The sequence below is a fragment of the Cebus imitator genome, unplaced genomic scaffold (genome assembly GCF_001604975.1).
Source record: "Cebus imitator isolate Cc_AM_T3 unplaced genomic scaffold, Cebus_imitator-1.0 Scaffold12, whole genome shotgun sequence".
In the NCBI taxonomy this organism is placed as follows: domain Eukaryota; kingdom Metazoa; phylum Chordata; class Mammalia; order Primates; family Cebidae; genus Cebus; species Cebus imitator.
This window is the reverse complement of record NW_016107327.1, coordinates 11,061,226-11,075,411: the sequence shown is the minus strand read 5'-3', so window position 1 is coordinate 11,075,411 and position 14,186 is coordinate 11,061,226. Positions and strand designations below refer to the sequence as shown.

At 36.1% G+C, this 14,186-nt stretch overlaps 1 protein-coding gene across 1 annotated transcript in view; it reads left to right on the top strand.

Annotated features, from left to right (window-relative positions):
- THOC1 (THO complex 1) overlaps nt 1-14,186 on the top strand; it is a 57,591-nt gene that overhangs the window by 15,831 nt on the left and 27,574 nt on the right. Inside the window, exons 8-11 of the mRNA XM_017498982.2 lie at nt 4,300-4,382; nt 5,353-5,426; nt 10,135-10,243; nt 11,369-11,500. Of these exons, the coding sequence (XP_017354471.1) occupies nt 4,300-4,382; nt 5,353-5,426; nt 10,135-10,243; nt 11,369-11,500 (398 nt within the window). The remainder of the gene's footprint in view (nt 1-4,299; nt 4,383-5,352; nt 5,427-10,134; nt 10,244-11,368; nt 11,501-14,186) is intronic.

Below are 14,186 nucleotides of genomic sequence, written 5' to 3'. Positions count from 1 at the left end.
TCATAGTTAAAGCCAAAATCTGGTCCCTGGATGTGCTCATTGCTACTGGAGTATCACTACTGCTAGGCCCTCTCAGAGACCAGAGCTGGGAGACATATGTGTATACTAACCATACTTATCTGTATTTATTTCTGTATCTGTCAGTATATATTTTACATGAACCGCAGCAAAAAGCATGAGATCATACCAATACCTCTGAGTTGAATCCAGCACCAGTAGACCTGTTTATTAACCTCTTTCTATAACAGTAAGAAACTTGGCTGTTATTAACTACAGTGTATTATTTGTTATATGCTCTCACATTTTCATTAATATAATTTACATTTGTGCTTCAACAGAATTGTAAATTATTCTATATTGCATTCTGTGGAATTGTTCTTGAATGGTCATGAATGATAAGGATCAGCTCTATTAACATAATGTATATAGAATTCTGTGTACAGACATACCGTGGGTTTTGTTCCAGACCACCACAATAAAGTAAATATTGCAATAAAGCAAAACACATTTTTTGGTTTCCCAGTGCATATAAAAGTTATGTTTACACTATGCTGTAGTCTATTAGTAGCATCTCAAAAAAGTACATGTTGTACTTTTAAAATACCGCTAAAAACAGCTAATGAGCACCAAAGCCTTTTCCAAGTTGTCATCTTTTTGCTGGTGGAGGGTCTTACCTCGATGTTGATGGGTGCTGACTGATCAGGGTGGTGGTTGATGGAGGTTGGGGTGGCTGTGACAATTTCTTAAAATAACATAGTGAAGTTTGCCACATCAGTTGACTCTTCCTTTCATGAAAGATTTCTCTGTAGCACATGACACTGTTTGTTAGCATCTGATCCACAGTAGAACTTTCAAAGTTGGGCAATCCTCTCAAACCCTGCCACTGCTTTATCAACTAAGTTTATGTAATATTCTAAAGCCTTTGTTGTTATTCAGCAGTGTTCATAGCATCTTCACCAGGAATAGAATTCATCTCAAGAAACCACTTTCTTTGCTCATTCATAAGAAGCAACTCCTCATCTATTTCAAGTTTGATCATGAGATTGCAGCAATTCTGTCATATCTTCAGGCTCCATTTCTAATTTTAGCTCTCTTGGTGTTTCTACCACATCTGAGCTACTTCCTCCACTGAAGTCTTGAACCCCTCAAAGTCATCTATGAGGGTTAGAATCAACCTCTTCCAAACTCTTGTTTATTTGAATATTTTTATCTCCTTTCATGAATCACAGTGTCCTTTGTGGGATCTAGAATTGTAGGTCCTTTCCAGAAGGTGCCCATTTACTTTGCTCAGATCCATAAAAGAATCACTATGGTAGCTGTAGCCTCATGAAATGTATTTCTTAGATAATAAGACTTGAAGTTGAAATAACCCTTTGATCCGTTGGCTGCAAAATGGATAATGTGTTAGCAGGCATGAAAACAACATTAATTTCCTTGTCTATCTCCATCAGAGCTCTCGGGTGACCAGGTGCAGTGTGAATAAGCAGTAATATTTAGGAAGGAAATCTTTTTTTCTGAGCAGTAAGTCTCAACAGTGGCCTTAAATATTCAGTAAACCATGCTGTAAACAGATGTACTGTCATCCAGGGTTTGTCTTTTTATGGGTAGAGCCTAAGCAGTATAGATTTAGCATAATTTTCAAGAGCCCCAGGATTTTCAGAATGGTAAATGAGCATTGGCTTCAATTTAAAGTGACCAGAGTGACCAGCTGCATTAGTCCCTAACAAGAGAGCCAGCCTGTTCCTTGAAGGCAAGCATTGACTTCTCTCTAGCTGTGATAGTTCTAGACAGCATCTTCCAATATCAGGATGTTTCGTCTACATTGAAAAATCTGTTGAGTATAGCCACCTTCATCAACGTTCTTAGCTAGATCTTCTGGATAGTTTGCTGCGACTTGTCCATCAGTAGTTGCTGCTTCACCTTACACTATTTATTATATTATGGAGAGGGCTTTATACTTTAAACCTCATGAACCAACTTCTGCTAGCTTCATACTTTTCTCCTGTGGTATCCTCACCTCTCTCAGCCTTCATAGAACTGAAGAGAAACTGAAGGAAATGAAAACGGTTCAGAAGCTCAGACTTGACTAGAGGCAGACTCTCAGAGGTAATGGAATGAGAGTGGAGACTTCAGGGCATAAAGTGGCAGGGCTGGAGCTGGGGGCTTCATTCAGTACATCAGAGGGGGATGCTTTCATCATCCTATCTGCCCTACCTTCAGCCTCCCTAAAGAAATCCATATGATCATGACTTTACAGAACAAAGAGCACATGGCTATAGCTGTTTCATGTACACTTTGAGTCTAGTAAGTTGGTTAAAACTTTTGGTAGTTGCTTTTGCCCCTGTATATAGGAAGCAATAAAATCCTCCTAATCACCAGGCAAGTATCTTTTAAAAGGTTTTCCCATAGCAGATAATTAATTGAGAGGCAGTGAGAAATCTTGCATATTGGACTTCTCTCAGTCCATTCTGGCTGCTATAACAAATTACCATGGACTCATCGCTTATAAACAACAGAAATTTATTTCTCATGGTTCTGGTGGCTGGGAATTCCAGATCATAGGACTCAGATATGTGGTGTCTGGTGATGGCCTGCTTCCTGGTTCAGGGACGGTCATCTCCTTGCTGTGTCCTCACATAGAGAAAGGGGTGAAGGGCTTCTCTGGGGTCCCTTTCATAAGGGTGCAAATCCCATTCATGATGGCTCCACCCTCATGACCCAGTCACCTCCCAAAGACCCTACATCCAAATAGCATCACACTGGGGGTTAGGTTTCAACATACGAGTTTTTGGGGGACACATTCAGTCTATTGCAGAAGTCAAACAGATTTGGTACTATCACAAAGAAAACGTCATATTTGTTGCTATTATTGGCACTTCATTTTCTGTAATAAAATTCAAAGTTTTTGCTAGGAAAAAAGAATAAAAATGGGATAGCATTATACCCAGGAGATGAGAAAAAGATGAGAAAGCAAGAGCTTAGGACTAACTTACAGTCATCAAAGAACTGATTTCTATTCTTCTTGTATGAAAGTGACCCAAGACATTTTTTTTTTTTTTTGAGATAGAATCTCGCTCCTGTTGCGAAGGCTGGAGCCTCTCTCAGCCTTCATAGAGTTGAAGAGAGTTAGAGCCTTTCTCTGGCTGCTTTGCTTGTCTATCCAGACCACTTAGATTTTCTCTGTATCAGTAGTAAGGCTGTTTTGCTTTCTTATCATTCATGTGTTCACTGGAGTAGCACTTTTAACTTTCCTCAAGAATTTTACATTCATAACTTGGCTAACTTAAACACAAGAGGACTTTCAGCCTGTCCTGGCTTTTGACATGCCTTAATTACTGAGCTTAATCATTTTTAGGTTTTTTTTTAAAGTGAGACTCTTCCTTTTACTTGACACTTAGAGTCCATTGTAGGGTTGTTAATTGGCCTAAATTCAATATTGTCTTGTCTCAGGAAATAAGGAGGCCCCAAGGAGAATGAGAGAGTCATGGGAACAGCTGGTTGGTGAAGCAGTCAGAACACACACAGTATTTACTGATTAAATTTGCCATCTTACCAGCCTGGGCAACATGGCAAAACCTTATCTCTACTAAAAATACAAAAAAATTAGCTAGGCATGGTGGTGCATGCCTATAGTCCCAGCTGCTTGGGAGACTGAGGTGGGAGGAGATCACCTAAGCTTGGGAAGTTGAGCCTGCAGTGAGCAGTGATCATGCCACTGCACTGCAGCCTGGGTGACAGGAGTGAGATGCTGTCTCAAAAATAAAATAAAAGCTCATGTTATCATAAGGGGATAAAACTACGGTTTCAGGCACAAAAGATGTGGTCAGCTCAGTGCAGGCCACCCAAAAAAAAAAAAAAAAAAAAAAAAGGTTTACTCTCTTAGTTGGGCATGGTTTGTGGCAAAACAATGATATCAAAGATCACCGATCACAGATCAACATAACAGATACAATAATAATGAAAAAGTTTGTAATAGTGTGAGAATTACCGAAATGTGACAGCAAGTGAGTATATGCTGTTGGAAAAATGGTGCTGATAGACTTGCATGATGCAGGGTTGCCATTCAATTTATTTGAAAAACAAAAAACTGCAAAGAGCAATAAAACAAGGTGTGCCCATACTCCAAAGGTGCTTTTAAGAGATGAATTTTTGAAAGGATTTGAAAATCAAATGTGTTAATTTTGACTGCTCTTTAATTATAGGTATAGCATTTTGTAGTTTTGATTATGACACAAGTTATACGTAAGTTACGTGTCACTGGACTTGCTTTGAAAACCTTTTTTTGTTTTTGTTTACTAGGTCTTAACTTGCAGAGTCAGTTTAATCTGGAAAATGTCACTGTTTTCAATACCAATGAGCAGGAAAGCACCCTGGGTCAGAAGGTGAGGCTGATTTGAAATTTTCTCACATATTTGTAAGTTTGTTACTAAGGTAATTTAGGTGGGGCCGGGCACATGTTGTTTTTCTTCAAAATGAAGTTATCCATACTATTCTGAAAAAAAAAAACATATTGTTTTTCTCCAAAATGAAGTTATCCATACTATTCTGAAATTCACTTTCTTCTTTTAAGATTCAGATTTTTAATGGCTCTTGGTAAATCTCAGAGTGGATATACCACAGTCTATGTGTGTGGACACATTTGGATTATCTCCGATGGTGAAAAATTGTTAAGTGGTTATACAGTGTAGTGTATAATATCATTGCATCACCTGCGTCAGTTATGCAGCTGTCTTCTTAGGATAAATTCCAGTAAAATTACTGGGTTAAAATATATGCGTATTTCATATTTCAATAGCTATTGCCCAGTTACTTCTCAAAGAGGTTATACCAATTTATGCAGTCACTAGTGGCACATTGAGAGTGCCTGCGCTTTTCCCCCTACAGCCTCACACCAACGATGTGAATTATCAATTTTTAAAAACTATTTGCTTAATTGATATATATATACTTGAAAAATAAGTCTTCTTAGTTTTAATTTACATTTCCTTGATCATTATTGGTGTTGAGAAGCTTATTATATGTTGATTGGAATTTATTTTTCTTCTGAGAATTACCTATTCATGCTAGTTGCTCATTTTATTGTTCAATTGTCTGTCATTGTGTGCATTTCCAAAACATTTAGCCCTTTATTCCCAGAGAGAATCTATTGACTATGTTTAGAGAAATGCTGATTTGAAACTTTCCACTGTCTTTATGACATTGTCATACTGTCGTAAAATTCTGATTGCATTACAGATTAACTATAGGTCAAGATAGTTAGTGACTAGACTTCTCTAACTGGGTTGCCTAGGAATGTGTAACCAACCTATTTTTCTGGCATTTATCTCTTTTATACATTTTTTTTCAATTTAGCACACTGAAGATAGAGAAGAAGGAATGGATGTAGAAGAAGGTGAAATGGGAGATGAGGAAGCTCCAACAACGTGGTGAGTTTTCAGAGCTTAAGCTTTTTGATTTACTGACAATCTCTTAATAATTTACTGACAGGCCGGGCGCGGTGGCTCAAGCCTGTAATCCCAGCACTGTGGGACGCCGAGGCGGGTGGATCACGAGGTCAAGAGATCGAGACCATCCTGGTCAACATGGTGAAACCCCATCTCTACTAAAACTACAAAAAATTAGCTGGACATGGTGGCGCGTGCCTGTAATCCCAGCTACTCAGGAGGCTGAGGCAGGAGAATTGCCTGAACCCAGGAGGCGGAGGTTGCGGTGAGCCGAGATCGTGCCATTGCACTCCAGCCTGGGTAACAAGAGCGAAACTCTGTCTCAAAAAAAAAAATATATATATATATATAATTTACTGACATAATCTCTTAATTAATTGCTGTTTAAACAAAAATGTAATTCATCTTTAAATTCTTTCCTTTTCATAAGAGGATCACGCTGTAAAAAATAAAAAATAAATAAATTAATAAAAATTTTGAGAAATAAAAAAAATAAAATAATTTATTGAGTATCCTCTGGAGTGAGGATATAGACAATGAGGAAGGAAATTATCAGGAATTTCTTTCATTTGTAATTTTCACATATATTACTTAAAATAATAAATCCTGAATCACTAATGGGCTCTATCTGCTGCTTTCTGTATTAGGTACAGACAGTTCATTATTTACATAGTTTATCCTATGCATAATCCCAGCATTTGAAAAGCCAACCACAGGCAACCTTAGGAGTTCCTCCCCTTAATCCCTTCCATTAAACTTCTGGACCCAGTGCCTGTGTGTATTGGGCTAACTTTTAATAAAATAGGCAGGTTAAGAATCCTTTCTTTCCCCTTGCTCTTAACACTGTTTCTTATCTCCTCCTCTATAGCTCTGTGCTTTCTTTCCAAAAGCAGTCCTCAATGGCATAGATAGGTTCTTAGAAACTGTAACTTTAAGTGAAATGATGTATAATGAAACAGATTTTCCCATAGGCTAATAAACAAAAGTTAAGTTCCTATGGCTTATTTCTGGTCACAGAAACATCACCAAACTTTTAAAGATCAAAATGCTTCTGTTATTAAACACTGAAATAAAGGTGAGCTATACATGTATTTGAGAAAGATTAATAAAAACAAGTAAGATAATTATTTTCCTAGTTATTCCAATTTAAGGTTGCAAGTGGCCAGAGGCTGTCACGGCAGCTCAGAGCACAGGGCGGGAACCAGCCATGACAGGACACCATCCCCTTACAGTGTGTGTACTCACACACCCATACTCACTCATCCTGGAACCATTTAGACCTACCAGTTATTTTCATGTACACATCTTTGGGATGGAGGAGAGAATTGTAGTACCTAGAGAAAACTCAAACAGACATGGGGAAAATATGCAAACTCCACAGAGACCATGGCCCCAGCCAGGAATCAATGTTTTTTTTTTCCTTATCAATGTTACAATGAAACAATGTTAAAGGAAACATGGCTATTTGAGGACCTGTCATAATTTCTTCCTAGTGCTGGCTTAAAAGCAGTGAGCAAGATAAAAGAGAAGGTGTTAAGGAAAATTTTCCTTCATTGACACTCTTCCAGGTGTCTGAGGTGATGAGAGTCATTAGTTGTAATTGAAAGAATTTCCCTTACTGTCTAGAAGATCAAGACGGGATTCCTGTATCTGCCCAGGGTGGTATATTTCTGGCATCCCAGATTTCAAATTCAAACACATCTCCAGAAGAAATAGAAGTAGTGTGGCTCCAGGCTTAACTCCAATCTTACTAGTCCGTGACCTGGGGCAAATTACTTAACCTCCCTACAACACAGTTTCAACATCTTTAAAATGTAGTAATGCCACCTACCCTCTACAGTTAAGAGGATTAAATAAGACAATTATCAGAAATGGTCTATTAAGGCATTTAGTTATCATTATTATTGTCATTGTTTGTATGTAGTGATAAGCATAAAGCACTTAGAATGTTGTCTATTCAGTATCTAGTAGCTATTATTATTTGTGATAGTTATTTTTTTTCTTACACACCTATTTATTGATTATACATTGATAGAGTGGGCTTTCAGGGTCTGGCCTGAGCAACATAAGGGCTCTGGGGAAAGTTGGTAGACAATAAGATAATGAGTCACCTGAAGTATAAATGGCCCAAAAGACACTGGCCAATGGAATTTTGTCTACTTAGATTCTGCCCAAGACTGTATAGATAATTCAGCCCTATTGGTTATGTTTGTAAATCACTTAAATAGGACTCAACTCTCAGCTGCCTCTGTCTGTCACAGCCATTAGTGTTGAATGGAGGGACAAAATATATGAGGAATTACTTTGTGAACAGCTGTGCCACCAGATGGCCTTAGGCACTATAATCTACAAAGCAGAACACAGTATGCATATACCTACAATATGAAGTCCATTTCCGATTTGGCTCAAATATACCAATAAAAATTTTTGTTAAGAAATTTCAATGTGTAATGTCCTATAAAATAGCTCATCATTTTAAAAAATGCATCAAGTTTTCCAGAGTATTTTGGTTAAAATAGTTAGAAGACATTCTGTTTTACATGGTAACTGTGCCTCTGATTTGTTATTATTTGCAAATACAATAAATGGTTGCATTTGCTTTGTGTGGATAAACAGAAAATTCAAAAGTTTCTATGGAGTGGCGAAGGCGGAAGACAAATTGCAAGTGGGTTGAAAAATGAATGGAAAGGTAATGAAGTGGTGACATACAGTATAGACAATTCTGAAGAATTTTATTCAACTGTGAAGGAAAAGAGCAAGGGACAGCATCTAGGAGAGGGGACCTTAAATTTTAAAAAATATGTTAATGCCTCAACTATAAAAACTGCCTAGCGGTAATATATTAACACTACTTTAAAATTTATTGTGTAAGACACCTCAAATACCCACCAAGCCAATTAAAGATAAAAGGAAAGAGATCAAAAACCTTTACAGGTAGGAGATGATAATTAGCAGCTTGGAATAATATTGTTACTGGTATCAAGCATTAAATTAGATGTGAAGTTCCTAGCAATTGAGACAAAAAGGGACATATAATGGTTTCATGCTTCTCATTCTCTGTTAGAGGTAGCTCCATTTTTAAGAGTCAAACTTTCCTGGTACTACATTTCAAGAGGTATTTATTATATTCAATCTTACATGTTATAACTGAGTAACATTGTGTGTGTCCGCACGCACATGCACTTCAAAAACATTATCAAATGTATGGAACTATATTCTTTCATGGATATAAATAATTTATATAGTGCTATTTCTTTTTTCTATTTACTTTCACGTTTTAGGGAATGTTCTTTCTATGGCTTTTTAAAAAAACCCAATTCATAGAAAACCCAGAGGTATAATCTTATTGTTGTAAATCAGTGAAGTTACTTTAATTATAGAGAGAGGTTGATGTACAGATCATTGTTTTCCTAGTTTCAGAGTTGTTACTAGGGAAGAGTTTAGGAAGAGTGAAATTAAACGTGCCCATTAGATTCTTTCAGATATTGCTAATTATTGATAAAAGCTTTGGCAAGAACTAGATTTTCATCAGTTAAAAGCTGTCAGTATTCTTCACTGTTGATTTTCATGTGCTTCAGATACTAGCTGTTTTTAAAATTTAAAGAATATGTATTGACGCTGTAGATTGTAAAATATCAAGATTAGAAGTTGAAATAGTGGCCGGGCGTGGTGGCTCACGCCTATAATCCCAACACTTTGGGAGGCCAAGGTGGGCAGATCACCTGAGGTTGGGAGTTCGAGACCAGCCTGACCAACATGGAGAAACCCCTTCTCTACTAAAAGTACAAAATTAGCCAGGCATGGTGGCACATGCCTGTAATCCCAGCTACCCGGGAGGCTGAGGCAGGAGTATTGCTTGAACCCGGGAGGCAAAGGTTGCAGTGAACTGAGATTGTGCCATTGCACTCCAGCGTGGGCAACAAGAGCAAACTCTGTCTCAAAAAAAAAAAAAAAGAAGTTGAAATACTAATGCCATAATAAAGTCACTAGAGAAGGGGCTTATTTTTGTGATGCTAATTTGATATATACCTTATATGGTTATCTTATACTAATGCTTCTTAGGATATAATATTATTAGTTAGGATATAATACCTGTGACTTTTAACATAGACTCAAATTAGCATTGGTTTAAATAACATATAAATTTATTTTTTCTCCCCTCATATCAAAGTCTAGAAGCAGGCAGTCCCAGGCTGGTAAGGAATGCTTCTCAGTGAGATTGTCTAAACCCAGATTTCTTCTACCTTCTTGTTCCATCATCTCTTGGTGTTTACCCCTTTTTCTGTAGTGTAAGGTGGCTCATTCTCAGTCTGCATTCTAGCCAGCAGGAAGAGGAAAAGGCCAGAGGTAAAATATGGCCCAAAAGTTGCACATGTCACTTCTACTCCCAACTGATTGGCACACGGCCATACTAGCAGCAAGATTGGTTGGGAAGCATAATCTTTAATTCTGAATAACCATGTGTCCTGCCAAAATTCAGGGGCTCCACCAGTGTAGATAAAGAGAGTCTATTGGGGTCTATGAGTTCCCTAAAATGATTTGTAAAAGTTCATATATTTGTAAATGTGTACTTTTCTGATAAATTTTATTAGATTCTGAAAAGGGTTTGTGACTAAAGCTAAGTTAAGAATATTTCGATGTTTGTAAAAGAATTTAAATGATTTATTTAATATAACATTTATTTTATTAGCTCTATTCCAATTGATTACAACCTGTATCGAAAATTCTGGTCACTTCAGGATTACTTCAGGAACCCTGTGCAATGCTATGAGAAGATTTCATGGAAAACTTTTCTCAAGGTGAGTTGCCAATGACAGACTAGTAGAAGCCCAGTATTTTATAGTCAGTAATAGAGCTAAAACTTAATCTTGTCTGACATACTTTTCGCTTATAATTCTGCCTCTTACATTTTTATGCCAATTTCATAACAAGCTAAATTACAAATTAATATTTAAACCACTATTGTGAAGTAATGTATAAAAATTGGATATTTAAAAGTTAGTCATTACAGCCTTGCTTTTTAAAAATATGAGTGTTGTCAACATAAATTGATGATATTTTGCAGAATACATTCTATCTTTACTTTGCACAAAATTATTTTAGCTATCTTGTTGAAACAGAAATCCTCAAACCATGGTCTTGGGCCAGATCCAACCTATTGCTTTTAAACAAAGATTTATTGGAATACTACCATGACCATCCACTCACCTGTGGCTGTTTTTGCACTATAATGGCACAGCTGAGTAGTTGCAACTGAGACTATACAGGCCACAAAGCCTGAAATACTCTCTGGTCCTTTACAGAAAATGTTTGCCAATCCTGTTTTAGAAGAACTTTTTGTTTTTCTTGGCTACTTAAAGATCAGTTGTCCTTTTTTGTCATAATCAAAATCTAAGATAAATAGGTAGTTCTCAAAGTAACATGGTGTGTGTTCTGTTATTTTTAATAGTTTTTATTTTATATGCAAATTTTTGTGCGAGTAGCACCATCCAAATTCAGATTAAGTGGTTGGTGAGAAATGACCTGGAATTGTCTATCTATTCTAATTGGACAGAATTTGATGGAATTTATTTGGTCAGTCTTTAGCACAAGAAATGCCTTACAGTTTCCACAGGTGGTTAGACAATTTCTCTGGTAAATTTCTGTATAGTCTTAAAGTGTTCCCTTCTCTGTTTGCCCCTTACACAAACTTCTTAAGAAATCATATTTGTTTAGGAGTAGAGAATTAGTTCTTACTTTTACATTAAGTGAAATATCATACAAAATAGTTTTGAATCCCATTTTGCTATAATAATTTTTATTGTTGGTATGCTTTACAATATACATACATGATTAGGAGTAATATTCTAGGTATTTTGATGCAGAAAAGAATTACACAAATTTTGGCAACAATGTTGAATAAAGCTAATATTTTTATTTTGCAGTATTCTGAAGAAGTGTTAGCTGTTTTTAAGAGTTACAAACTAGATGATACTCAGGCCTCAAGAAAAAAGATGGAAGAATTGAAAACAGGAGGAGAGCATGTATATTTTGCAAAATTTTTAACAAGTGAAAAGGTATAAGTTTTTCTTTTTCACTAAGCATAATAAAAAATGGTCTTGTTTTATTTCTGTTTAGCTCACAGCCTTTCTAAGTTAAGTTGAATAGAAATGTTTCTTATTGTTCTTTTGGTTAAAGCTGATTAATGTTAGTTTGAAAGTCCCATTTCTTCCTTTCTCAAGCAGGACTAATTTGATTTCAATGGTGAAAGTAGTTCTACATTAAGTCTGTTTTGTAGACTAATTTTGGAGTAAATGCAGTTTAATTGCTTTCATGCCTGTATATTTTAAACATGAAGTTAGGATTTAATTTGTATTTATGAAAATAGTATTTCATTATTAGGTACGAGTAAGGAATTTAAAACTTTCTTGTTAATCTTATTTATACATTTTAAAAAGTAAATTTTGTTCAAATATAATGCTACAAGATTATGTAAAGTTTCTAGTCAAAATGGCACATTGAGTTTATGTTTCGACTCACTCCCTTTGCTCCAAACACATAGCAATGACGGGTAAAATATAAACGAGAAAACAAAAGAGACAAAGCTGGGCTTCCAGAAACAAGATAAATATCTTCATGGACCAGAAATGCCAAGTAGTGAGCAAAACTGCAGCCTGGGCCTGCTGGACTCTCTATCCAAGGCAGGTGGTAGTATCCAGGAGTTTGGCTACAAGTAACAGAGATGAAATGTGCACCATGGACAAGGGACCAGAGCCAGATTCACTTCTTGAAGCCAAGGACTAGGGTGGAACTTTATCCGCTTTTGGAAAGAAACTAAGAAAAAATATTGCCAGTCTTCTGCCAAGGGCTATGGTTTTATAGGAAGTTGTGGGCCTAGGGATAACAAAGACAGTTTTGTGTCCATCTGCTTGCTCAGTGACCAGATATGTGATATGCTCATTATACTTATGAAACAGCTGCTCCAAGAGGTTGTCATAAGACTTCTTCCAGACTTCTGGACTCAGGGGCCCTGTTAGAAGCAGATGCAAAACTGCTAGACAGGGAAGAATGTACACAGAGAGGGAGGGGAAAAGAAGTAAACAAACATCCTGAAAGAAAAGGCTCCTGTTCAAAACTCTGATAAATTAAAATTCCAAAATCTATAAATCTAAAGCTAAGAAGGATCACCAGCAAAATCAACTATTGAGATATACATATATTTATTCCTGATGAAATATTTAGCCTGACCAAGACTTTATGTATGTTTTGGATACTCAAAAAGATAATTGATGAGATAACATTCATTGAAAAGGAGCAAGAAATCATGAAACAGAAGCAGGCAGAAATGAAATAGGACAGTTGATACAACTAATTGGGAATCTTGGAAATGAAAAATATAAATCATTGAAACCAAAACACAACACACAGAAACTATGCAATGGACATAGATGAACAAAGAACTAGTGAACTGAAGAAGGTGATGAGAACTTCATCCAACAAGCAACACAGATAGAATTTTTTTTTAAGTGAAAGAGCAGTTAAAAGCCATGGTGAATAGATTGAGAATTTCCAACATTTGTCTAGTAGGATTTCCAGAGAAGAAAGTGGAGGGAATGGTAGAGAAACTGGATTGCAAAGAATTGAAGGAAATCTTAAATCCTCAGCTTAAAAGTGTGTCACAACTGCCAAGCAGGATAAAGAAAGATAAATCTACGCTTCAGTACGTCATGCCATAACTGTGGGCATTCAGAGAAACCTAAAGGCCACTAAGGGATAAGAAAGACAGATATACTGGGAAGGAACAGCAGTTTGACTATTAGCAGATTTCTAACAGCTATCAACCATTAATACCAGAAGACAGTAGAGAAATATTAAATTGCTGAGAGAAAAATGACATTCAATCTAGAATTTTATACCGAGTTAAATATACTCAAGACTATTGATGAAAGAAAGACGTTTTTATTTAAAAACCAGGATAACTTACCACTCAGTGACCCTCATTTTGAAAAATACTACTCAAGGATATTCTTCAGGAAGAAGGAAATTGAACCCATAAGAATGGAGTGGGATACAGAAGGCAACGGTGAGCACAAAAATTGAAAAATATGACAGTAAATTTACTATTGACTATAAACACAAAAAAGTCATGAATGATTTAAAAATTTTTTAATTAAAAAATTTTATTAATGTGGAACTTAACTAGATGTCAGTAATAATATGGAAGGGGAAAGCAGAGATGTTTAATGAGTAATTTAAAATTATGGCAGTTCTTGTCATCTTCAGGAGTAGGAAAGGAATACTGAATAACTTTAGACTTTTTATATATATTGAAAGGGTAACCACCAAAAGAAAGCCAACTTCTTGCTCTCAAAGAGCATAAATCAAAGGGAGGCAGAGAGGAACTTTATACTACTTTATAAATCCAGCAAATGGCAGGAAGGGAAGGAGAAAGGAGCAGAAAGGAGGGGAGAAATATGTCAGTAATAACAAGTATAAACCAATTTAATTTACCTAATAAGACTTTATCAGATTGGATTTTTAAAACTCCAGCTATATTTGTTAATTTAAATGTAACAAACAGAAACCTTTTAGTTGAATAAAGATTTCAAAAGTTTTCTTCTACCTTATGTGGAAGAGGAGAAGAAAATCCCAAAGCTCTTCTCCTTAAACAAAGAACCTTCCCAATGATATCTACCTTTTAGAATGCAGAGGTGTCAGTTTAATATTGTCAGGGCAAAAAGTTACAAAATAAAACAACCAATA